This window comes from Ambystoma mexicanum, chromosome 6q, assembly GCF_040938575.1.
Source record: "Ambystoma mexicanum isolate Mex_15411 chromosome 6q, UKY_AmexF1_1, whole genome shotgun sequence".
NCBI lineage: Eukaryota > Metazoa > Chordata > Amphibia > Caudata > Ambystomatidae > Ambystoma > Ambystoma mexicanum.
The window spans coordinates 275,736,402-275,762,367 of record NC_090937.1 but is presented as its reverse complement, the minus strand read 5'-3'; the positions used below and the strand labels follow the sequence as shown (position 1 = coordinate 275,762,367).

General features: G+C 43.3%; 1 protein-coding gene across 1 annotated transcript in view; it reads left to right on the top strand.

Moving 5' to 3' along the window:
- The window catches only part of LOC138515204 (ovochymase-2-like), a 438,094-nt gene that overhangs the window by 71,297 nt on the left and 340,831 nt on the right, over positions 1 to 25,966 (top strand). Inside the window, exons 5-6 of the mRNA XM_069630166.1 lie at positions 17,768 to 17,965; positions 18,512 to 18,733. Of these exons, the coding sequence (XP_069486267.1) occupies positions 17,768 to 17,965; positions 18,512 to 18,733 (420 nt within the window). The remainder of the gene's footprint in view (positions 1 to 17,767; positions 17,966 to 18,511; positions 18,734 to 25,966) is intronic.

Here is a 25,966-nt window from a genome sequence, read left to right as displayed (position 1 = left end):
ATTCCTCTTCACGGGTCGGCGCATGCTTCGCCGAACCCCGGCCCCTAAGCTGAAACAAAAGGACAGCAAGGTGAAACAAAGGGACTAACGAGGGGAACCCTCCTCACCACAATAGACTTACCTGATTTTACCGCCAGAGGTATTATTCCCCAAGACTTCATACTTTCTCTCAGCGCCTGAATAAGGGAGAAAGCAACAGGTTACATATTGACATTATTTTATCGAACTGTTGGAAAATACAAATCCTTACCAGAATACTACCGGTTGCCACGAGGAACTCTTCATTAGGGTCAAGCTGCAACCTGCAAGGAATCGGACAAGAGTGAAAGTCAGGCATTTGAACTCTTACGAACTTTATACTTACGGCGTCTTGCCGGGAATCTCGGAGTCAATATTGTTCTGGAACTCACCAATTCCTTCGAGCCAGTGAAGCAACTGGTTATCAACGCGCCCCTGCGCTCAATGCAGGATGGAGAGCTCATCTTTTCAAACCATCAGGTGATCTGTGGGGAGAACACTGGGGGTGGGGGGATTTACGCTCCACTCCACGGGTGGTTAATTCCCTTTCTCCATTTGCAGAAGAATATTCCTACGGGCCAAGCAAACGAAGCTAGGTGGGCCAGTCCAGTCCGTCGTCTCGGCCCTACGCGTCACATTGGTGGAGACCACAGCTGTCCAGTTCCGATCGCCTCTGTGGGAGCCAGGTGAGCGTAACAGAGGACTGTTGGATGCCCGCAGGGCGTGTTTATTCTGCCAGACTCTAACCCATCTTGCCCCTGCCTGTTCTCCAGTATATATGACAGTTATTCAAAATCAATAGCACCAACAAGTTATAGGCAGGGCAATCTAGAAAAGGTTACTACATCTAGGATTCAAGTCAATAGGTCTGGGCCAATGTTAATGGTTTAGAGTCTTTGCAGAGGATCACAGGGTTCAAAGTAGTTTGCGGTTAAGTCTTTGCCAAGAGTTCAAAACGAAGTTGGTCAGAGGAAAAGTTATTCAAAGGAGAAGAGAAGGACAAACCTTCAGAGGTGAAAGATTTCCCGCGCTTTCACCGCAGTTGGACGAAACGGATGACCAAATTTGCACCGTACCTTTTAAAGAGGAAAAATGCTGCAGCTGAGGCAGGTCTTAGCAGTTTCTGCAGACTCACGGTTCATGAAGCTTCAGTCGTGGTGAAAAGGACGACAGCTGGAGGGTCCTGTACTGCCCAGTGAAGAAGCCAGCAGCGGAGCAAAACGACAAATAAAAGGTGCATTCCTTAAAGCCCAAACTGGTTCTCTTCGCACTGGTGATGCACAGTAAATTTGACCAGGATGAGGACCGGTGCCTGGAGTTTGGTGAGCTGGTTGTTCCCACCAGGCTCGAGGGAAGAAGATTCCTTGCGGACCTCCTGTCGTCGAAGTTTCAGGCGATTCGGACCTGCAGCAGGGCTTCACCGGGTGTCCAGTAGTTGCAGCGGTCAGCTTCTCGTTGGTTCTCTCGTTCCAGTGGCGACTCTGCCTCCCAGTCCCAGAGACTGGCTCTTTATGCACCAAAACCCCCATTCACACAGCCTGGCTGTCAATCACACAGCAGGGTGTCTGTCCTGGCAGGGCAGCCACCTAGCCAATCAAACAAGTCTTCGACTTGGGTCTCCAAGGAGACCCTGTGCAGGGGGCCTCAAACCCCTCCCTCACATCCTACCCACCCAGACACTCAGGCACCGAAGGAGGGCTTCTGTGCAGAAGCCTGCCAAAGGACGGCGAACAAAGGAACCAAACCTGGTTTGGCGTGCAGAGTAAAACACTAGAAAGACCTTTACAAAAAGATATGGCAAAAGAACTGACCGGAAACAAGTTAAAATAAGTGGTTTACTGGGTTTGAGTTTGAGGCTACCACCATAGCCTCTAACGGTACCAAAGGCTATTTTCATAGTCTGCGGTAGAATATAAATGGTAGATACCACTGCCAACAGCCAAATATTAGAGAAAGTGGAACATACTAATGTTCCATGAGAATCAGACAAAAGGGGATAACTATTAACCCCTCCAGTACTCTATTGGAAGATAGGGTTTACTGGATCTGTAAATTTAAAGAGACTAGTAAAGTCAATGGCAACTTTACAGGCTCTAGGAGACAGTAGTCAGTCCCAGAAAATTGAGTTTAAAGTGGGGAGTCTGAAAAGCAACCCTGTGTCACTGCACTAAAGGTGCTGGGTGACGCACAGTAAAAAGATGATGCGTATGGGGTGGGTGATATTCCATGAGCATAAAGTAAAACACATTGAAAATGAAAAGTTCAAAGCCCAAAAATATATCAAAAGAGCTGAAGGGCTCTAAGGTAGAGGGAATTTAGCACTTCTGTGAGAAATCTCCCTAACAACCACAACATTTGGAAACAACATCTCCACTATTGGGGACGTTACATCGATGACATCTTTGGAATTTGGAAAGGTACAGAAGAACAGTTCCATACATTTGCGGAATTTCTCAATAACATTGATGAACGAATACAGTTTACAACTACCCATAGTCAACAAGTCAATTTCCTGGGCGTCACCATTATCAACAAAGACTCCCAATTTACAAGAACCTTATACCGCAACCCAAGCGATTGCAACAACTTATTACACTGATTTAAGCTTTCACCCACCCAACACTCTAAAGATCCTTCCGTACACTCAATTCCTTAGAGTAAAGAAAATAGGACAAGATGAGAATGAGTTCACAAGACTAATGAAAGAGATGGCTCAGAGATTCTCGCAAAGAGGATACCGGACAGAGGAAATTAATACCTCATTGAATAAAATTTAGACCATTGACAGAAAGACAACATTGGAACAAAAGAAAACCACCAAAGAAACACCATTGATATTTGTAACCAAATATTCAACAGAAAGTAACAAGGTAAAGAAAATCATAGAAAAACATTGGCACTTTCTATCAGAAGATAGAACCGTGGGGAACCTTAACTCAACTTTACCAATGTTTGCATACACCAGAAGTAGAAGCATCAACAAAGACATGTTGGTTTGAAGTGATGCAAAACATCTAAAGAAGAAACCAACAAAAAAAGGCCCTTATCCTTTTAATTGTTCCAACTGCAATATGGTACAAAAGGGTGACACCATATCCCATCCAAACTCAGGAAGGAAAATTGACTTGAGAAATTATGCAACATGCTAAACAGCTAATGTAATTTACAGTATTAAATGCCCATCTGGCAAATATTACGTTGGCCAGACCACAAGAAAGGCTAAAATACAGTGGAATGAACATCGGTCCAACGTTCGGACCAGCAACATGAAATCCCCAGTCTCCAGGCATTTTAAAGAGGTTGTTAGGCAGAATCATCTGCAGTAGCCTTTGGGAACACCACCCACAATTAAGACTACAAGTGTAAGTACAATTTCACCTTTGGTATAAGCCTGTACTACACAGTAAAGTGATAGCGATGGCTGAGCAGTCAGACTTATCTCAAGAGTAAGTGAGCAGTATCAAGGGTTACACCAGGGACAACAATTACAGTGATTCAAACAAACACAAACTCAAGGTTTCTTGGTAAAAGAATATACATTTATTTACTCAGTTAGAAAACAGTTCCCTATCATAAAGCAGCAGAAAATCACAGTCTTAATATACTACAACACCCCCAATCAATTCTGTACAAGTTAAGCTCAAAATGAAGTGTGAGCAAAATGGCACTTCAGCAATATAAAAGGGAGGAAAGACCTGGTTATCAAAAATCAATAGCACCAGCAAGTCATAGGCAGGGCAATCTAGAAAAGGCTACTACACCTAGGATTCAAGACAATAGGCCTGGGCCAATGTTAATGGTTCAGAGTCTTTGCAGAGGATCACACAGTTCAATGTAGTTTGCAGTTAATTCTTTGCCAAGAGTTCAAAACGAAGTCGGTCAGAAGTAATGTTATACGAAAAGGAAGAGAAGGACAAGCCTTCGCAGAGGCGAATGATTTCAAACACTTTCACCGCGGCCGGACGGAGCGAACGGCCGAATTTTGCACAGTACCTTAAAGATGAAGAAGGCTTAGCTGAGGCAGTTGTTCCTGGCAGTTCCTGCAGTCTCGCTGGTCCGGGAGCTTCAGTCAAGGTGACAAGAAGGACGACGTCTGGAGGTTCACGCACTGCCCAGGGAAGGGGCCAACAGCGGAGCAAAGGGACGAATAAAAGGTTTGCACCTTAAAAGCACAAATGGACTCCCTCCCACTGGCTATCTGGTTTCCTGCAGCATGGCACAGCAAATTCGGCCAGTCTGCAGAGGAGGACCAGGGGCTTTGTGAGCTGGTTGGTCCCACCAGGCTCAAGGGAAGAAGTCTCCTAGAAGGTCTTCTCTATCGTTTGACGTTTCAGGCAATTCGGACCTGCAGCAGGGCTTCACCGGTGTTTTGAGTTGTTGCAGCATTCTCCTTCCTTCAGCTACCTTTGATTCTCTCGTTCCAGTGGCGACTCTGCCTTCCAGTCCCAGAGGCCTGCCTTTTAAGCAGTTTTCCCCCATTCACACCAGCCTAGCTGTCAATCACTCAGCAGGGTGGCTGTCCTGGCGGGACAGTCACCACAGCCAATCACAAAGTGTGACATCGGTCTCCAAGGAGACCCTGTGCAAGGAGTCTCAAACTCCTCCCTCACATCCTGTCCACCCCAGACACTCTGGCGCCTAAGGAGGGCTTCTGTACAGGAGCCCACCAAAGGACGGTGAACAAAGAACCAAACCTGGTTTGGCGTGCAGAGAAAACACGAGAAGGACCTTTACAAAAAGAAATGGCAAAAAAATAAACGGAACCAAGTTAAAATAAGTGGTTTACCCGGTTTTAGGTCGAGGCTACCAACATAGCCTCAATGGTACCAAAGGCTATTTTCATAGTCTGCGGTAAAATAAAAATGCTAGATACCACTGCCACCAGCCAAATCTTAGAGAAAGGGTAAAATAAAAATGTCACATGAGAATCAGAAAAAGGGGATAAGTATTAACACCTCCAGCGCTCTATTGTAAGATAGGGTGTGATGGGTCTGTACATTTAAAAAGACTAATAAAGTCAATGGCAACTTTACATGTTCTGGGAGACAGTATTCAGTCCCAGAAAATGGAGTTTAAAGTGGGAAGTATGAAAAAGACAACCCTGGGTCACTGCACTAAAGGTGCTGTGTGACATAAAATAAAAAGATTATGCCTATGGAGTTGGTGAGACTCCATATCCATGAACACAAAGTCAAACACACAGCAAAATACATGAGTGGGAAAAAAAAACTCACACTCCTACCAGGTAAAAAATTAAACCCCTGAAATCCAGCAAAGCTGCTGAGGGACTCAAAAGGTAAGGGAAATTAGCCATTCTGGAGAATTCTCCCTAACAGTCGCCCCCCTGCCCCCAAACTAAGGGACAGGAGGATTTAATCCACTCCTGGATGAATCCATTCACTCTAGTCGGTCAAAAAACCTAGAGAGACCATCAGCATTTTGGTGGTGAAACCCTGACCTGTTCTCAATGGTAAAATCAAACCCTTGCAGGCTGATTGACCATCTCAGTAGTTTGGGGGTTTCCCCTTTAATTTGAATCAACCATCTCAAGGGTTGGTGGTCAGTCTGAATCACAAAAGTAGATCCATACAAGTATGGTCTAAACTTCTTCAGAGACCACACAATAGCAAAGCACTCACGCTCAATGGTTGCCCACCCTGTTTCTGGTTCCTTCAGCTTCCTGCTGATGAAGCAAATGGGGTGCTCCCTACCTTTCTCATCCAGTTGACTAAGGGCTGCACCTATACCTGTATTCGATGCATCTGTTTGCACAATGAAGGTTTGGGTATAATCAGGAGCTCTTAGGACTGGAGCTTGACAAAGGGCTGTTTTTAGGCCTTCAAATGCTCGAGTGCACTCCTCATGCCATCTGACCGTTTTAGGAAATTTTGGAGAGATCATCACATTCAAGGGAGAAGCTATGGTCTCATAGTTCTCTGTGAAGTTCCTGTAGTACCCAGTAAGACCTAGAAAGGCTCTCACCTGGGTTTGAGTAGTAGGGGTGGCCCAGCTTTGTACAGCTTGTACCTTACTAGGCAATGGCCTGATTACACCTCCTCCTACTTCATGTCCAAGGTAGACAACTTTTCTCTGACCAATTTGACATTTACTTGCCTTTATGGTCACATGGGCCTGTTCAAGAGCCTCCAAAACATATCCTAAGTGGGCAACATGTTATTTCCAAGTAGGGCTGAACACTGCAATGTCATCCAAGTATGCCATGCAGAAGTCCTCCATCCCATTCAGAACTTGATTAACCATCCTTTTGGATGTGTCAGGGGCATTCTTTAATCCAAATGGCATAACCTTAAACTGGTAGAGGCCTGCTGGGGTGGAGAATGCAGTTTTCTCCTTGGCATGGTCTGTCAGAGCAATTTGCCAATAGCCTGAATTGAGATCAAGTGCAAATATACTGAGGTACTTGGCTGAACCAAGTTTATCCACTAGTTCATCTGTCCTTTGTAAAGGGTGGGCATCAGTCTTTGTGACTGCAGTTAGAGCTCTACAGTCCACACAGAATCTCAACTCTTTGGATCCTGCCAATGGTACTAGAACAACTGGACTAGACCATGGACTTGTAGATGGCTCTATAACCCAGAGATCAAGGATCTTGTTGACCTCCTCCTTTATGTGGCTCTGTATATGGTCTGACATTCTGTAACCCCTTCTTTTAACAGGTGAACAGTCACCAGTGAGGATATAATGCTGGCCCCAAGGGGTCAAGCCTGGTGATAGTGAAAATAGGGAGGCAAACTGATTCAACAGTAACTTGCACTCCTCTTGTTGCTCAGAAGAGAGATTAACTCCTTCTATTTTCTCATCCAAAGGTTGGCCTCTGAGTAGGTCAGGTAGAGGTTCACTCTCCTCCTCCTCCTCTTGAGCTGAAGCTAGAAGCAAAGCTCCCACTTCTGGCCTAGAAACATATGCCTTCAAACGGTTGGTGTGAAAGACTCTGGGACCCTCCTTAGGATTGCCTAAATCCACCAGATAGTTCACCTCTCCAAGTTTTCCCACAACCTTGAAGGGTCCTATCCACTTGTCCTGCAAGGCCCTCTGCCTTGTTGGCACCTTAACTAGCACAAGCTGGTCTTGAGCGAACTCAACCATGTTGGCCTTCTGGTCATGCCAATGTTTGACCAGAGCCTGACCTGCTTTCAAGTTATCACTAGCTTCTGCCATCATGTGTGACATTCTCCTTCGGAGACCTATCACATAGTCAGTCAGTCTGACTGGCTTCAGGGAAAAAGCACTCTCCAGCTCCTCCTTAATCAGGGCCAAAGAACCTCTGACTGGATGGACATAAAGAAGTTCAAAGGGACTAAATCCAACTCCCTCCTGAGGGACTACTCTAAAAGCAAGGAGAAAGCATGGCAGTAGAAGGTCCCACTTTCTTTTAAGGGGTTCTTCTAAAGCACCTATCATGCTCTTCATTATGCTATTAAACCTCTCCATCAGTCCTTTTGTTTGTGGATGGTAGGCTGTAGAGAACTTGTAAGTGACACCACAGTTTTTCCACATGGCTTGCATGTAGTGGGACATAAAATTGGACCCCCTGTTGGATAGCACTTCCTTGGGAAACCCTAATCTGTTCAAAATACCAAGTAGAGCCTTAGCCACAGCCTGCTCTGTAACAGTTCTCATAGGTATCACCTCAGAATATCTAGTAGCATGGTCTACTACACCCAGGATAAACCTGTTTTCTGAAGATGTGGGAGGGTCAAGGGGACCAACAATGTTGATTCCCACCCTCTCAAAAGGAACTCCCACCACTGGGAGAGGCACCAATGGTGCCACATTCTTGGCTCCACTCTTTTCAGAGGTATGGCGAGTGTGACAGCTCCTACAACATTTTTCAACTTCTGAACCCATTTTAGGCCAGTAGAAGTATAAAGAGAGCCTTTCCTTGGTCTTTTTGAAACTCAAGTGACCAGCCAAAAGTATCTCATGGGCCAACTGTAGGAACTAGAGTCTGTTTTATAGGGGCACTACAAGTCTTTTGCAGTCCCCAGGGATAGACTCAGTCGGTTCATCTTCCCAGTGCAACCTATGCTTCCCAGGCTCTTGCCCATCAAGCTGAGAAGCGGCCTGTTGGCGAAGGCCTTCAAGAGTAGGACACTCTTTGTCCTCTGCTGAAGTCTGCCTTGTTGGGTCCACCTTCTGCCATTAAAGACTGCAGGTCAGTAGGGTCCAGATCTCCAATTAGAGTAAGGTCCTCTTCCAGATCTGATTCTTCAGTAGCTGGATTAGCCACACAGGGTTGTACCTCACACTCAGCCTCAGCTGGTGGAGGAGTCAAAGGTGTGACTTTGGACAATCTTGGGGATGTCCTGGTTGGTGGTACAGGAGTGTCATCTGTTTTCTTCTTGGAGGTCTTACGTTTCCCTGTTACCTCTTTCTTTTTTGAAATAGCAGTTAGTAAGTCCTGTGGACTGGGGGTGATAGTTTCCTCTTTCAAGTCCCCTGCAGAGCCCCTCAAGGTCCTCTCCCTGGCAGGCCTAGTGAGCTCCCGTTTCCTTTTACTGGGAGGCCTGGGGGTACTAGACACAACTCCAAGAGTTTTCAGGTCATTACCAAACAGAACTCTCCCAGGCACTTCACTCTGCACATTAACAGGTATTTTGACAGTCATGTCATTGCACTGGATGAGAGCTGGTAACTGGGGAAACATTTGCACATGGCCTCCAGCTAACTTGGTTAGTTGTTTGGGTGCCTAAGCAACATCCTCTACCTTGAAAAATGATTCATCAACCACAGTTATGCTGGCTCCAGTGTCTCTAATGGCAGGAGTCTCCTGGCCACTGACAAGAACACTATCTTTATAATACTCTTTGGTATTATCTGGGATGGAATTATAGACATTTAAATTCTGTTGTTCCCACAACCCCAGGGACACTAAAGAAACACTGGCTGAGATTATCATGGGTTCATCAGCCAGTAGGTGAAAGTTTCCACTTGCCATAGGTACTTCTTCCTCTGGGGAGAAGGCTAAGGAGACGGTATGGACCCCTGAAGGTTTACCCTTACAGCTGAGATCCCCTTTCACATGGTCAGTTTACCCACAAAAATAACATTTCCCAAATGTTTTGATGAATGGGGGTTTGTTCTGACCTCAGTCTGGTTTGGGTCCAGAAGGTGCACTACCCTGATTCAGTTTCCCTTGTGGCTTACCCTTGTGTGGTTGTTTGGGGCCCTCTTTTGGATTGGAGGCATTAGAATTCTCCTTGTTATAGTGCTTTGGCTGCTTGCCCTCATCCTTCTTCTGAGTTGCCCCAGAATCCTTGTGAGTAGCCCTGTTGGCAACCCACAAGTCCGCAGCCTTAGCTAACTTCTTTGGATCAATTTCCATAGAATCATCCAAGTGCTGTCTGAGCTCAGGAGAGCAGGCATCATATATTGACTCCAACATAACAAGATTTCTCATACCTTCATAAGAGTTAACTCTGTAACCCTTAACCCAACCATCTAAGTTCTTCAAACATTCACACACCTACGTAGCCCAAGGGGTACCATCATGCTTTTTGAGGGTCCAAAACCTCTTAAGGTACTGGGAAGGGGTCTTCCCAAATCTATCAAAGCCCGCTTCACACACACATAATCCATCCTATCCACCTCCCCCAACTCCATTACCACATCAGATGCAACAGGGGGAGCCTAGAAAAAAGCCAGGGAAGCAACTGATTCCCTGTGAGGTCTTGAATCCCATGGTTATATTCAAACATTGCCAACCAATCCAAAATATCAAGCTTAACCTCATACATACTTACAATTTCTTTTGGCATGCAAGGCCTTTTAGGACTGGAAGACCTAGAAGATTCTGGGAGAGAAGCATTTTCAATAGACAAGTTTTTCATTTCTAAGGCATGATTCAACTCCATTTCTCTGAGTTTAAGTTCTTGATGCTTTTGTTCAGATTGAGCATTAATACATTTGAATTCCAATTCAAGCCTCATCTTTCCTAGAGCAATGAATTCAGGTCTGAGTGTAGGACCTGATGGGATCCCAGTGAACAAAGGTTGAGGTTTCTGAGCAGGTAGAGGAGCAATAGGGCCTACATTTTGAGAGACTACTACCTCATCTAACTCATCCATAATATTTGAAACCTTATCATCCTCATCTTCCACATTTGCTGGAGGGGTAGGTATTTCAGACACACTCCCCAGACTTTGGTATTCCTACAACTTTTCAATTAATTCAGACTTTTAGCCTTTAACAGAGAGATTCTTATCTCTCCACAGATTTTTCAAATGATCAACAGTGTAAGTAAGGAGGGTCTCCTGACTGTAGCTTTCCATATCAGACATGATTAAAATTGCTTTTCAGTGATGTTTAGCCTTGTGGTTAGTTGAGCCAAGGTAATGGTAGCACTCCAAATGTAACAACTATACTTTATCCCACTGCTGCCAAAAGTGTTAGGCAGAATCCTGTGCAGTACCCTTTGGGAAAACCACACACAATTAAAACTATAAGTGTAAGTACAATTTCACCTTTGCTACAAGCCTGTACTACACAGTAAAGTGGTAACGATGGGTGAGCAGCCAGACCTATCTCAAGAGTAAAGTGAGCAGTGTCAAGGGTTCCACCAGGGACAACTATTATAGTGATTCAAAGAAACACAAACTCAAGGTTTCTTGGTAAAAGAATATACATTTATTTACTCAGTTAGAAAACAGTTCACTATCATAAAGCAGCAGAACATCACAGTCTTAATATACTACAACAACACCCAATCAATTCTGGACAAGTTAAGCCCAAAATGAAGTATGAGCAAAATGGCACTCCAGCAATTTAAAAGGGAGGAAAGACAAGGTTATCAAAAATCAGTAGCACCAAGAAGTTATAGGCAGGGCAATCTAGAAAAGGCTACTACACCTAGGATTCAAGTCAATAGGCCTAGGCCAATGTTAATGGTTCAGAGTCTTTGCAGAGGATCACACAGTTCAATGTATTTCGCGGTTAAGTATTTGCCAAGAGTCCAAAACGAAGTTGGTCAGAAGTAAAGTTATACAAAAAGGAAGAGAAGGACAAGCCTTCGCAGAGGTGAAAGATTTCAAACACTTTCACCGTGGCCGGACAGAGCGAACGGCCGAATTCTGCACAGTACCTTAAAGATGAAGAAGGCTCTAGCTGAGGCAGTTGTTCCTGGCAGTTCCCGCAGTCTCGCTGGTCCGGGAGCTTCAGTCAAGCTGACAAGGAGGATGTCTGGAGGTTCCTGCAATGCCCAGGGAAGAGGCCAACAGCAGAGCAAAGCGATGAATAAAAGGTGCACGCCTTAAAAGCACGAATGGACTCTCTCCCACTGGCTATCCAGTTTCCTGCAGCACGGCACAGTAAATTCGACCAGTCTGGAGAGGAGGTCCAGGGACTTTGTGAGCTGGTTGGTCCCCCCAGGCTCAAGGGAAGAAGTCTCCTAGAAGGTCTTCTCTTTAGTTTGAAGTTTCAGGAAATTCAGACCTGCAGCAGGGCTTCACCGGGGTTTCCAGTTGTTGCAGCAGTCTCCTTCCTTCAGCTTCCTTCAGTTCTCCCGTTCCAGTGGCGACTCCCCCTTCCAGTCCCAGAGGCCTACCTTTTAAGCAGTTTTCCCCCATTCACACCAGCCTAGCTGTCAATCACTCAGCAGGGTGGCTGTCCTGGCGGGACAGTCACCACAGCCAATTACACAGAGTGCGACATGGGTCTCCAAGGAGACCCTGTGCAGGGAGCCTCAAACTCCTCCCTCACATCCTGTCCACACCAGACACGCAGGCACCTAAGGAGGGCTTCTCCGCAGAAGCCTGCCAAAGGGCAGCGAACAAAGGAACCAAACCTGATTTGGCGCACAGAGAAAAACACCAGAAGGACCTTTACAAAAAGAAATGGCAAAAAAACCCAAACGAAAACAAGTTAAAATAAAAGTGGATTACCGGGTTTTAGTTTGAGGCTACCACCATAGCCTCAATGGTACTAAAGGCTATTTTCATAGTCTGCGGTAATATAAAAATGGTAGATACCACTGCCACCAGCCAAATCTTAAAGAAAGGGTAACATAAAAATGTTACATGAGAATCCGACAGAAGGGGAAAATTATTAACTCCTCCATCACTCTATTGTAAGATAGGGTGTGCTGGGTCTGTACATTTAAAAAGGCTAAAAGTCAATGGCAACTTTACATGTTCTGGGAGACAGTAGTCAGTCCCAGAAAATGGAGTTTAAAGTGGGAAGTCTGAAAAAAAAAAACCCTGTGTCACTGCACTAAAGGTGCTGTGTGACATACCGTAAAAAGATGCCTATGGAGTTGGTGAGACTCCATATCCATCAACACAAAAAGTCAAACACACAGCAAAATACATGAGTGGGGAAAAAAGGCTCACACTCTTGCCAGGTAAAATATTTAAACCCCAGAAATCCAGCCAAGCTGCTGAGGGACTCAAAAGGTAAGGGAAATTAGACACACTGGTGTTGTGCCTCTGTTAGGGAAAATTTCCAAATTTCACAAATCAGGTTTCAAATACTGGATATAATTGAAACAAGAAGAGGCACAAATGTGGATATTAATAGACTGTTGAGTCCGAAGGAATACTACTGGATAGAAAAACTTAACTCGCTACACACAGGAGTGATTAAAGAAAAAATGCAAAATTGCATTCCTCGTTCATCACCTAACATTTTGGTATTGGTAATGTATTGATGAAAACCTTTTAAAAACATAAGGTAGACAATGGCATGGGTTGAAAAATATCAGTAAGAATTGTAAAGACATGGACACATTTTGTGAGACTACTACATCCAGTAGACAAAATGTGTGAATGTATTGGTGAGCACGCCAGTTTTCTGCTCTTTCCAATTCCTTCGAACACCGTGAATAAGCTCACTGTATTCCGTTTATTGAATTATTTGTTAAAAAATGTGCGGAGATATGGAATTATAATTAAGTACAATGGTATGTACATATTAACTATACAAGTAAGACAAACAAGAATTCCTCATAATCAAGTATTCCAAGAATCTAAATTCAAACAATACAAAATCTAAGATGGCCACCCACCCATGATGACATCATCATGTTGATGAGGCCATCATGTCACGCACCAGCGACATTTTAAGCAGATATAAACCAGCAGGGCAACCAGACACATGTATCCTCGCGAAGTCGGCATGGTTCTTGAGTGACTTTAAGGCAAAACCCTACACTCTGTTTAGAACTGATATCATTGCTAGTGTAGAGCCAGCCTAGAAAGTACCAGTGGGATCTTAGATAGATAAGGTAAATGCCTTTCGCACCTCATTGATTGATTGAGACATACAATCTATGTATTAACTATTAGCTCTATATACTTACTTGGGGTTAAAGGATACTTGGGATAGGGAGGAGAATGGTTAGTATACATTAAAGCGTGGAATGCGCCTAGATCCCTGCCTTTTGTGGCATTTACTTACGCTACAGCTAGTGTTTGGTGTACCTCCCCTCTTGCCTTTGGGAAGGGGATCAGTTTGTTTCATTTAAAGAAAGAGAGGTTCCTTCTTAGATACAGGGGATCTGAAGGGGTGGTTTGCCGGATGCCTGGCTGGATCTTGAAGCACTGGTCTACCACTACTGTCCAAATAGTAAGACTGGTCAGCATCCAAATCCAGTTACTAAGGTGAAGGATACTTTGGATAATGTAGAGGAGCTCTGGGATATTCCTCCAGTACCACCCTTGGATAGATCACCATTCTGGCCTCCCAGTTCACCAGAGCGCCACTTGTTCCCAAAGACGGAGGGTCACACAGTATGATTTGGTCCATATACAAAAGCCTTTGCCAGTCGGAGGCCTTTTGTCTCACCACGTGGATACCATTGTAGCTTAGGAGGCGAAAGGCAATTGATGTGTGGTAAGAGAGCAGATCTGGGTCCGAGACAAGTCCATTTTGATTTGGATATTGTACCATGTTAACCTGGATATAACTTGGATATAAGGGCCCATACAACTGGGCCAGAAATCCTCTGGCCAAAGGTTTGATGAACAATGGACCAGAAAGATCTTGCTACCATTCAGCTTAAGCCAAGTTAGACAAAATGAGAATCCCAGGAGATTTAAATTGAGAGACACAATTTACCTGTGTAAGATTTAGGATCTCTTGACATTACTGTTAGAATTTTGCTGTTCTGTAGGACTTGTTAAATTACCTTGAAGATAAAGAAATGATCAGCACTTTTCATGACAAAAATAAGAGCCTAAAATGTAAGTGAAAAGCATAGGGAAAATTTGCTGAAACGTATTAAACAGTATATTATATATATTGATCATATATTTGTTCATCATGTTTTATGACTTGTTGAGAGTTTTATTTTCTCCATTTTTAATAGTGAATTCATCTGCTTGGCATGTTCTATTTTTTTTGCTTTATTGAACCTGTTGTAAAATATTTAATTCTATTTTAAAATTCATGGACATGCCATCGTGATTACAATTCAGTCATGTTAATGAATATTTTTGTAGATTTTGTAATTGTGAAACTTTGATTACAAAGCATGCTTTAAAACATTATATTACGTTACTAATAGAACATTGTTGGTATTTCCTTTGAGGCTTTCTGCATGTACAATTTCAGTACATGGCACTCAAGGCTATTCTAACCTCTAAGGAACGGTTGATTGGCAGTTTTTATTTATCTGTTAGGTCTCCCACTGTCTGGGATTCAGTTATGGTGTGTTTGCTCTTTAAGATCCATTCTGTTATCTTCAAGTCCGGAAGGCATATGTTCACCTACTTTAGTCCAGTGCTGGGATACCCGTTATCCTGTGCTCTATACCTGTTTTGTTACTGGATATCTGTATAGCAGCTCCTGCCATTTATGGCTACAAAGCGCTGTAAATGGCCCGTCTTTGGCAAACCATAGTCTGAACAGACAAGAGAAAAGGAGAATCACTTAGCATGCAAAATAGTAAATTGTTATTAAAGCAGCTGTAATATATTTACCAGAGATGACTAGTAAAGTGACATTGAAGTAGCCAAAGTGTGAAGAGTACGTCACCATATCTCACCCACATGAGTCTTGTACCCTGTGTGAATCAGAATCAATCTAAAACTATAACATTTGTGCTTTGGGCAAATAACCAGTTGTCCAGAGTACTCCAATGGTGGGTAGCGGATTGTGTAGCATTATTGGAACACATGCAATGTACCAATCCTCCATCCATGAGGAAAATGTTGGTGTTAAACAGGGTTACAATTTTGCCCTGGATTAACAGGCAGCTATAGCAGCCATGCAGCGATTCAGCTGAAGTGTTAAATAGTTTAAGACTTGAGGCCAAAGATATTGCATAGCGAATGATTTTGAGCTCTGTTCTGAGAAATCTCATAGCCAGGGCTTTAAAATCCATGCTGTTGCAGCCAGGCGCCTGGCTGCACCATAACCACATGGACGAATATTTAATTTTTTTATTGAATTTAATTTGTCTATATAGTGTAAATCTTATCATAAAATTGATATACGGAGCACTTCACAACTATAACAATATATTTCAGTAAGACATCAATTAAGAACATAGAACATAAAAACAATCAAGAATATTGAAGATCCATAAGAACAAATTCAATTCAGAGAGAAAAGGTAGGTCTTAAATAGTTTTCTAAAATGTAGTAAAGATTCTTCTCTCCGAATATGGGCTGTTAAAGTATTCCAGAAAGTCAGAGCAGCAATAGAAAATAGCTGTTTTTGAGTTCTTTACTTTTGGAATGATTAACACCAATTTGCCTCTGTTTCTAGAATGTTCATTTCTCCTTAGAACACAGAAATTCTCTGATAGATAAGGAGTGCCCTTATCGAAGTACTTTAAAAGTTAAGCACCTCAACTCGAAAAGGATACCAGAGTGCAAAAGAAGCCAATGTAAAGACTTAAATATTGGTGTAACTGCATCAAATTTCATAGCCCCTTCAGTCAATTTAACAGCACTTTCAAAAGCGATTTTTAAGGGCCGTTAGATGGAATTGTGCATCCTAATGAATAAGGCTTCTCCCAACAGCGATAAAAGCAGGGTCTGCACAAGACGATGTAAAAAATTGGGTGAGGGGAGTGGAACTCCTTAATTTTATGAAGAAAAAACATTATGTAGTAAAATAGTTGGACTTACCTGTTGTGAGCTTTTAATGAAAGCTTTGAGTCCAAGAGAAATCCTAAAGAGTAGACAGCTGAATTAATTTCCAGTCAATTGTTGCTTGGAAATAAGAGTTGAAAATTTGCAAAAATGGCTTTCAAGATTTTCGTTGCACCGAACCAAATGAATTCAGTTTTTGCATTATTCAACTTTAAGCGCAACAATTCCATCCACCCTTTAATATCTAACAAGCACTGGCTCAGTTGAAATATCTTTTTCAGATGAGACTTGTAGATCTAGTTGATTATCCTCTCCGTACTGATGGATAGCACCAGATCTCCCAGCAGTTCCATACAGAGACTGGAAAGTGTAGAGGAGAGGATTGATGCTTGAGCAACTCTGCATCGCATAGAGAGAGAGAGGAGGAGCTTTTGGTCCCTATCTTGTCAATAAACAAGAATTATTGGAAACAATTTAAAAGCGTTCCTCCCATCACTATGCAATGTGACGCTGGACCATTCTGTTTTACTTAACATCGTGTATCAATTGCCGCTGAGAAATTCAATAGCACCAAAAGGCAGGCCCCTCCTCTATCAGTAATATGGACAATAACGTCTAATTCCTGAACGGTTGATGATTCAGCACTGTGGTTTGTTCTAAAGCCTGATTGGAATGGTTGCAGTAAATTGGCTTTATAAATAGTCATTTAAATGAAGTGTGACTGATTTTTCTAGCATTTCCCCTAAAACAGGTGGATTAGAAATGGAGCAATGGTTCTTAGTCTTTCTGGATCAAGGATGTTTTGTTTCAATAAAGGAGTGCTAATGTCTGTTTTTCGTTGGTCTTAGAAGATGCCGTCTTTAATAGACAAAACTGTAATATGAAATGGTATATCAAGTGCATTTACAAAGAACATTTTAATCATTTTAGCTGGCCATAGCTCATTGGCATAGAAAGTCGGCTTTAAAGAATTTACCATGTTCTGAAATTATTCTAATGTTGGGAGAAGGACATGTCCCCCAATTTGGTTTGGTGATTTGCTGTTGACATGAACATAGCCATTTAATGGTTGGTCCTTGTACGCCTTAAAAATTTGCTAAATTTTATCTGAAAAGTAATGATTGAACATATTGCATAGATCTTTTGTGGTATCCAAGGTAATCAACCTGACAGGATTCATACATGAGTTAATTGGGTTGAAAATATTTTTCGGATTATAATTAGTTGAAATAATGGCATTAAAATAGAATGTTTCGAAGCAGCAGTGGAAAAATCCTACTCTGCACACATGGCAGGCTTCTGCTTTGACTTGGGATTGAAGGACAGGTTTATATTGAATAGAACCCATTGGGTTGTGGGCCTGCAGTCAGGCTCTGTGTTGGGGGATGGGGGAATCCATTGCAGGTGGTTAGCCAATCCACAGGTTGTAAGAGGGCAGCACAGCCAATGAGCAAGACCCCCCCCCCCCATCTAGATGCATTTAGAAATGCACTTTCCTAAAATCATCCGGGCATCTCCACATTTTCTCCATTACAGATCTTACTGAATGAAGACGTCCGGTGTAACTCTTGGTGAAAGTTGTTCAAATGCACATAAAGTAAACAATTTGATTCAAACCACTTACAATGCCACTACCTTAACAAAATGATTAGCTATTAACATATATTCATTATAGAAAATAATTCTCTTTGCAGGTCGTTTCTGTGGGGTAAACATTCCAAGCCCCCTGGACTCTTCAAGCAATTCAATGGTAATACGTTTCAGCTCTGATAATCGTAATCCTGCTAAGGGTTTCCATGCCAAATATACCGCCTTCAAAGGGACCCCACCAACAGAAATCCCACCAACAGAAATCCCACCAACAGAATTCCCATCAACAAGCCCTCCTCTTGGTAAGTTTATCCTAGTTACAGTGACAGTAAGTCCGCAAGAGGTAGGGAAAAGGGAGGGAAGAATGTGAAGAGGAGAGGAATAGAAAAGTACATTTGGGTACTGAATATTCACAAAAAAGTGTTGTGGAATTGTTTTTAATTTAGCGTAATACAATGATTATGGGATTGTTACTAAAGTGGGAAGTGGTGTATTGTTTAGTGTTTTCAATGGCACTGTTTATTGTATCAATGGAGCATGAGTCTGCAGTCCGTGGCTTTCCAGATACATTGGATTATGGCTCCCATGGTGAATTACTGTTGACCTTTGTGACTGGGATTGTCAAACATTGTAGTCCAAAATATTTGGAGAGCCAGAGGTTTCAGACCAAGCAAATAGTGTGATTTCATAAGGTTCAATTTCTTTTAACTTCACAGTTCCTGACTTTTGTAAACTTTGTTTGTCAAAAGATTGCCATCTACAAATCCACAAACATCACACTGGATGATTGAATCTAGTTCTGGCTGTTTTGTTTGATGAAGTCCCCAACTTTCATTTGTGCTGCCTAGATTCGGGGTGTGCCAGCAATGCTCTGCAGAGTGGCCGCAAGGGAACAATCTGGTCGAAAGGCTACCCAGATTCCTATCCTGCAAACCTGAGGTGCAGCTGGAACATCACGGTTGCTGAGGGCTTGCTTGTGAAACTGTTGTTTGAAAAGTTTGCCATTGATGGGAGCTCAGGCCAGTGTGGCGGCGATAAACTGGAGGTCGCAGACAACATTGAAATGATTGGTAAGTCAGTGAAAGCTGCTTTGGTGACCCACTTCTCCAGTGAGATTTGAAAGATTTACCAATGAGAGCGAAAGACTAGTAAACATCTTGGGCTTTTTCAAGATTGAGGTAGAGGAATCCACCAATGGCAGACCAGAGTTTCTGTATGGGACTTGATAAACCATTCTTCAAATTCACCTCTTAGTCCATTAAGTCATTTGGAACTCAGTGGTTTGGTGTTTTAGTTGCTGTCACCCATAAACGTCTCTTTTGGAGGCACCGTGAGAAGCTACTGTTGGTAGACCTGTACCAGCTGTATCTTTTAATGAGACAAACCTCTCCTATGGTAGCGCAGAGGTCATAGTGGTGCAGTGTTAGGATCCAGTCCATTATAAAGCAACTCAGTGGGGCCCATTTTCTACTTTGTAAAGTTTAGAGGAGCTGTTCCCTGATGCACTTTGCTTATCACATTAAGAATACATAGTAAGACCAGACATCTTTTTGTTATAGAAGCAGTATATTTTGAAACCAATAATTTTTCACACAATAAGCACCTTATTTCTACAGCAATATATTAAGTGATCACAACTAAAACATACATTCTTCTTGCTCATACATAGACTTTTATTCAAATTATTCTATTTAACGTGTTTAAAGAAAAGAAAACAGCACTTGGTCCTAATTTATGCACAAATTGTAAAGTCTTCAATTTGATTAAAAAAAAGACAAAAGCGCTATGTTCTGGTTAATACACAAATCATAAACTGATTTTCTACTTTCTCATACTAGCCAATTATGGCTGAATGTTAACTTGCTTGACTATATGCTCTCGCACTATGATGAAGTTGGATGGGGGGGGGGTCTCTTCCATGGTTTTTCCACGTCAAAAATGCATTGGTAGCCCCAGCTCTTTTATGTTATTGGGTGAACCCAAGTATGTTTACCAAATCCACGAAATTTGTGTTGAAAAAGACCTGGCCAATATTGAGGGCTAACACCATGAAAAGAGAGTTTGTATCTGTCTCGGGGCTTAGATTACTTGGCTTTGAAACTGAACCCTGGTATGAACCCTACCTATATATGATTGCACCAAATTATGCCCGGGCCTTGTACATAGATTTTTAGAACAGGATATCTGAGAGTTCGGGAATATACAAAAACATGGAAAAATTCATCAGGTAGTAATTGCCTATTCCGTGGTGCAATCAAGGAAGACATTACGCACTTTTTGTTTATATGCAAAAGATTGAAGGATCAAATACCTCAAACCAATGCTTGTTTTGCACAATGTATGCACTTAAGCGATGCCAATCAATTTGCCAGAAAATCTGATAATCTGGCAGTAGTTTATTTTGTGGCAAAGTATATTCACCATGCCTGGCTAAGGAAATATTAATTGCTAGCGCTTTAGACCTTTAGACCTAAGAGTGCCGCTCTTGATATTGCTTACTGAAATCCCTGTTTATTGTAAAAAGTCTTAACTTAATTATTTTTTATATTTCTCTTTTGTAAAGTAATTGAGGACTTTTAAATGCTAGCTATGTACATATGGAATTATGGTGCTTAATAGCTGATTTTTTTTTTATGAACTAAAAATGAATTTGTACTTTTTATCAAGGTCAATGGTTAGATAAGTTTTAAATGTAGTATATTTTCTTGTCCAATGGAGTAACATTTTTTTCTATGCAATTTAATGTTGATTTATTTTGCCTGAAGACTTTACAGTCAAAGGATTATCGCCAAGGTGATAGCTGTTTGGCTGGACTGACTGCTGAACCAGGAAGTGATCTGAGGACATTGCCTTGGAAACTGGCTCCGCCCCCTTACCCAGGAGTCTAAATAAATCAATTGCTGCGCACCTCAGTGCGCCCGCCGATCGCCAAGGTGATCGCTGTTTGGCTGGACTAACTGCTGAACCAGGAAGTCATCTGAGAAAATTGCCTTGGTACATATACTATGGTTTATGAACTTGAGATATGTACTTTAGATGTTACTAGTTCATAGTAACTACTTTATAGACAAATATACACCTTTAAGGTGCACTTAACCCATATTATCCTTGTTGCAAGAAACTGGCTCCGCCCCCTTACCCAGGAGTCTATATAATTCAATAGCTGCGTGCCTCAGCGCGTGCCGATGGCCAAGGTGATTGCTGTTTGGCTGAGTGGTCAGCGTTCTAGTGTAGTGCTTGGGAGGCTTTGCACTCTAATGCTCTGTTGGTGATGTAGATGTCTGTCTACTTTCTGTCATTTTTGTGTGGTGGGTAAGAGCTCTCACTTCAATTCTTACGTGGTTCACTGTTTATTGCATGTTCTCAAGTTACCTTGCTACTGTGCCTGGAAACTCGCGGGGAGTGGCCCTGGCGATACGAATGTTAAGGGGGTCTTACTACCTCTCTCCCCCCGTGTCAGTGCTAGCCAGTTGACTGACTGGCAATCGCAAGCTTCTTGCGTGAAGTGCACCCGTGGTGTGAGCATATTATTTGCGCCTCACTTATACGTTTCTTTGACAACAGTACACAAGGACCCGTTGTGAAAGGGTATGGTAATAATAGTGATTTGAGGTACATTGAGACTGCTTGTATTCTGTGCCTGTGTTGGTGGATGTTTGACGAACAGTTGGCAGGCTCCTCTTAGCAACGCGTATTTTACTGGTGCTACCACATAATTAGCTTCCTGTTTTGTTGGTCCTTGATAGACGATACCTTTGTGGTGCCGTGGCTTAACGTTGATAAAACGTATGCTTGAGTGTTGCACACATCTAACAAATTGACTCCAGCTGTGCTCGTACTTTCTTCGATCTATTGTGCTACTTGGGTGTATGCTGGTTATACACTGTTGGTGTATTATGGATGCTCCCTACCAGTCTTCATAGTTTGAGAGGTAAATAGACTCTATTTTTCAAATTATATAATCATGGTTGGGGGTCTGCGTAGCGGATGTGTTTGCAAAGATTAAATCACCAAAGAGGATAGTATAATTAATACTGTTTCACATGAAAAGGCCAAGAATAATGATGCAGTTAATCCTGCTCAAACACTTGATCTAGATAGAGATAAGCAGCCTCTTTGCCGACAAGATTGATGCGAATTGCCAGGAAATGGCTTGTGTGTATGAACATGCACAAATACATACTCCGTCAGCTGCAGTTCTAAGGACACATGCTTCTGCTCTTCAAGAGGCCCTTGATATTGATTTTGCAGTACAGCAAAGTATGGCAAACTTGAACAACACTGGCCCATCTTCTAATCCTGTGAATTTTCTTAGTAAATCAATTTCAAATGGATTGCATCTTCCAACGTATTCCCCATCTTTGACATGCAGTGTCCACAGCTTGGCTGCTTCAGAAATTGTTTGGCAGAGGGCCCCCTGCGTCAATGGCATCGGTTTGATATCCCTGAAAGGCCTCCGTTGAGGGTGACTTCATCGAATGTTATAAGTTGCATGCACGGCGCTCGTTGCCCGAGTTCCATTTTTTCCGCAAACGTGTTTGCTTCGTGAAACTCGGCGCGCCTCGTTCTTACTAGTGTTTGCTGTTGAAGTTCATTGTTATGTCTTCTTCTTCCACTCCGACGACACCTCAGTCAGGATTCAAGAAATGCCGGGACTGCAGCTCCAAGGTGTCGATCACAGACCCGCATCAAGTCTGCCTGTGGTGCCTCGGGCGAGGGCCATGACACGGATACATGCTCCAAGTGCCAGTCAATGACTGGAAAGGCCTTGCGGGAACAAAAGGGGAAGCTCAAGGTAGGCAAGGTGTCCAAGCCCCATAAGTCCCAACCTGTTTGGCCTTCAACCGATGAGTCGAGAGGCAACTCTCCTCAGAGGAAGAAGGCTAAGCGTTCAATGTCCAGGAGTGGTTCCCACCACTGGTCCTCGTCAAAGCGCTCGAGAAGGACCCACCTATCACCTTCCTCATCTTCTTCAGGCGGCACCCCCGAGAAGATGAGTTGCCCGTCCAAAAAATCGAAGCCAGCTGAGTGGGAAGCTTTCTGCGTGGAAATGCTTAAGATTTTTGAAAAGCAGGGCAAGGCCCCGTCCGCACCTTCTGATGAAGCCGACAGGGAACCATCATGGCCGGACACTCGCATGTCTTAGAGCCTGGGTAAATGGCACGATCCTCATCGGGAGCCTTTGAGGCCCTGTTCAGACAAGGTGTCTAAGGATTGTTCGAGACGTGAAGCGAGGTCACAGTCTTCATCTCTATCGAAACTGTCTAAACCCTCGATGCCCTCGAAGCCATTGATGCCATCGGCACCACGCCAGTCGATAGTGCCTGTCGGGTCTTCCAACCCGGTCAGACCCTCAATGTCTTCGGCGCTGTTGCCGATGCCATCAGCGACAATTTCTTACGGCGCAGCCCCTGGTGTAACCTCCAAAAAAGGCAATGTCGAAGGCAATGACTTTGAAGCCTCTGGCTGCCATGCCTGAGAAAAGGTGCATACCTCTTAAAAAGTAGTTCTTTGGCAAAGTCCCTCAACTCCATTTTTGAAGAGGAGGAACATTCTGAAAGGATGATGCTCCTTTTGGTCTCCAGTTTGGGACCCCTAATGTGCCAAAATGCCTCATCTCGGAGGAGATTAGGATGCAGGATCTTTGTGATACCTTGCATAATGCAAGTGGTACAGACACTTCTCCAGAGTTGGAGTTTGGCAAACCCGACTCAGGGGAGTAAGTTGACTCCTCTTACAGGTGGCTTATGTCAAGAGTTGTGGAGTCTTTAGGCTGGTCTAGACCTCCTGCTCAGTATGATCAGGATATCTCAGAAATGTTAGATCAGGGTCCCCCTACGGATCCAATATTGCCATTTCATATGGCCCTGCAGAACAGGGTGGCCAGAAACTGGGATTGTTTAATATACTATCGTCAGAGTGCAAATAGCTCACTGATGCTCATAAAATCTGGTTTATGCTTCAAGCGTCGGATTCTGTAGCCCGATGCTTGAAGCATAAACCAGATTTTTAAGTGCTCGCAGCGCTTGTGAGTCTGATGGGACTCTTTCCGACAACACGACATCAGTGAGCTATTTGCAATCCGACGATAGTATATTAAACAATCTATGCCCAGATTTGAAAAAGGCACACGTAGGGTGCCGAAACACGTGTCATCCTTATGGGCGATCAATAAATATATGATGAACTAAGCAAAACTGGTGTTGGTTGATGCTGAGCTCCCTGTGGCACAGTAATAGATGAGAGCATTTTTTCATGTTCCAAATGTTAGTTGGCCTTCCCATAATAATTTCATAAGGGAAGAGGCCAGTGCTAGTCTGTGGGGTTGTGCGCATTGAAAGGAGAGCTATTGGTAAGGCGTCCAGCCATTTCAAATTGGTGCCGGCGCAAACCTTAGCAATTTTATTGTTCAGAATACCATTGTGACGTTCTACAAGTCCAGCACTTTGAGCATGTCTAGACAAATGGAACCGTTTATCGATCTGTAATCCCGCGCATACTTGCAGAATAACAGCGGCGATAAAATGTGGACCATTATCCGACTAGATGACCCTTGGCAAACCAAACCTAGGAAAATATTCCTTAAGCATGGTTTTCGCCGTTGTCATTGCTGTGGCATCTTTTACAGGGAAGGCTTCAACCCATTTACTAAAAGCACAAATGACTACCAGGACGCATTTAAAATTGTTACAGCGCTCCATTTCAATGAAATCAAAGTGAATTACCTCAAAAGGGACAGAAGGTGGACCAAAACTACCCCTTGGTGTCGATGTCCCCTTCCCCGCATTATACTGTAGAAAGACAATACAACTCTGGACAAAACGCTCAGCAGTTTTCGGATTTTAACATTAACCCAGACAGATTCTAGCATTTTTCAGATCTTCCTAGCACTTATGTGAGTGGGACCATTGAAACCATCATAGTGACATACGCGTCTGGCAACATCCATCTTCCCTCTAAGTTATCCACCCAGCACCCTTCCACATCCAACCTTGCCAAGCCCTCAGCCCATTGCTTGCTTTCCTCTAGAGTGGCATCTGCTTGGATATTCTTTATAGAATCAATTCCTTCATCTATAGTACAGACATTTGTGGCTTCCCTTGTAGTATACAAATCTGAATAGAGATCAGTAGCAGTCTGTTTGGCTATCTGGTCAGCAAAAGCGTTTCCTTTTCCTACATCTATGATTTTCTGATGTGCCGCGCACTTCATAATTGCTCGCTGAGTGGGAAGTGCAAGAGGTGAGAGTAGTTGAAGGTGCCATATTGGATCTTCGCACCATGTGAGGTCAAGAAACCTTGTTCTGCCCAAAGTCTACCGAAGTTGTGAAACACCCCAAAAGCATCTGACTGTCAGTATATATATTCACTCTAAGCCCTTTGGAAAGTTCACAAGCTCGAGTTAGTGCAATAATCTCTGTGGCCTGCGCAGAGTTATGCAAGATTCTTTTGGTCTCCACAATCGTGTGATGGCATAAGCAGCAGTGGATGTACCATCCGGAAGTTTGAAGCAGGAGCCATCGCAAAACAGCTCCCCTTGTGGATCGCTCAAAGGTGTATCTTTCAAATCAATCCTGCCTTTAGGTTCTTGTTCTGTTGTATGAAGGCAGTCATGTGATATTTTGTCACTGCAAGCAATGTCTTGCGGAAGAGGTAACAATTCAGCCGGATTTAATACACAAGGGGCCTCATTCCGAGTAGGGCGCTAAGGGTTAACGGTCACCGGTAACGAGTCCGGTGCCGTTAAACCCTTACCGCCCTACTTCGAGTTCCCTTTGCAGGTCCTTCCTTAACACTTGCTTTTAGCAGACGTTAAGGACGGGACCCGCAAAGGGACTTTAGTGCTAATAATGGTACCGTAATTTACGGTACCATTATTAGCGCTTTCCCCATTCCCATTGAGCCCTATGGGGGCTCAAATGGGAATGGGGAAGGGCCCTGGTAAATGGGGAATTACCGGTCCCTCCAACCTTGGAATGGACCGGTAATTACTCCATTCACCAGGGCGGAGTCGGAACGATTTTGGAGGCAGCCATGCCGCAAATAGCGGCGTGGTTACCTCCAAAGTCGGAATGAGGCCCAATATCTTTTAATTTGAATATGCGGTGCAAACCAGATAAATTCATATCTCGTTAATCGTGCGGAAGTAAGATGTTTTGTTTGCGTTTTGTTTAATAGAACGTCTACAGAGTGAGGTACCAACAAGGTTAAAGTATGGCCTAGGACCATACCCTCGCTTTATTTTACAGACACAGCAGCAGCGACAGCTCTCAGACAGCTCGACAAAGTGCATGCAACAGGATC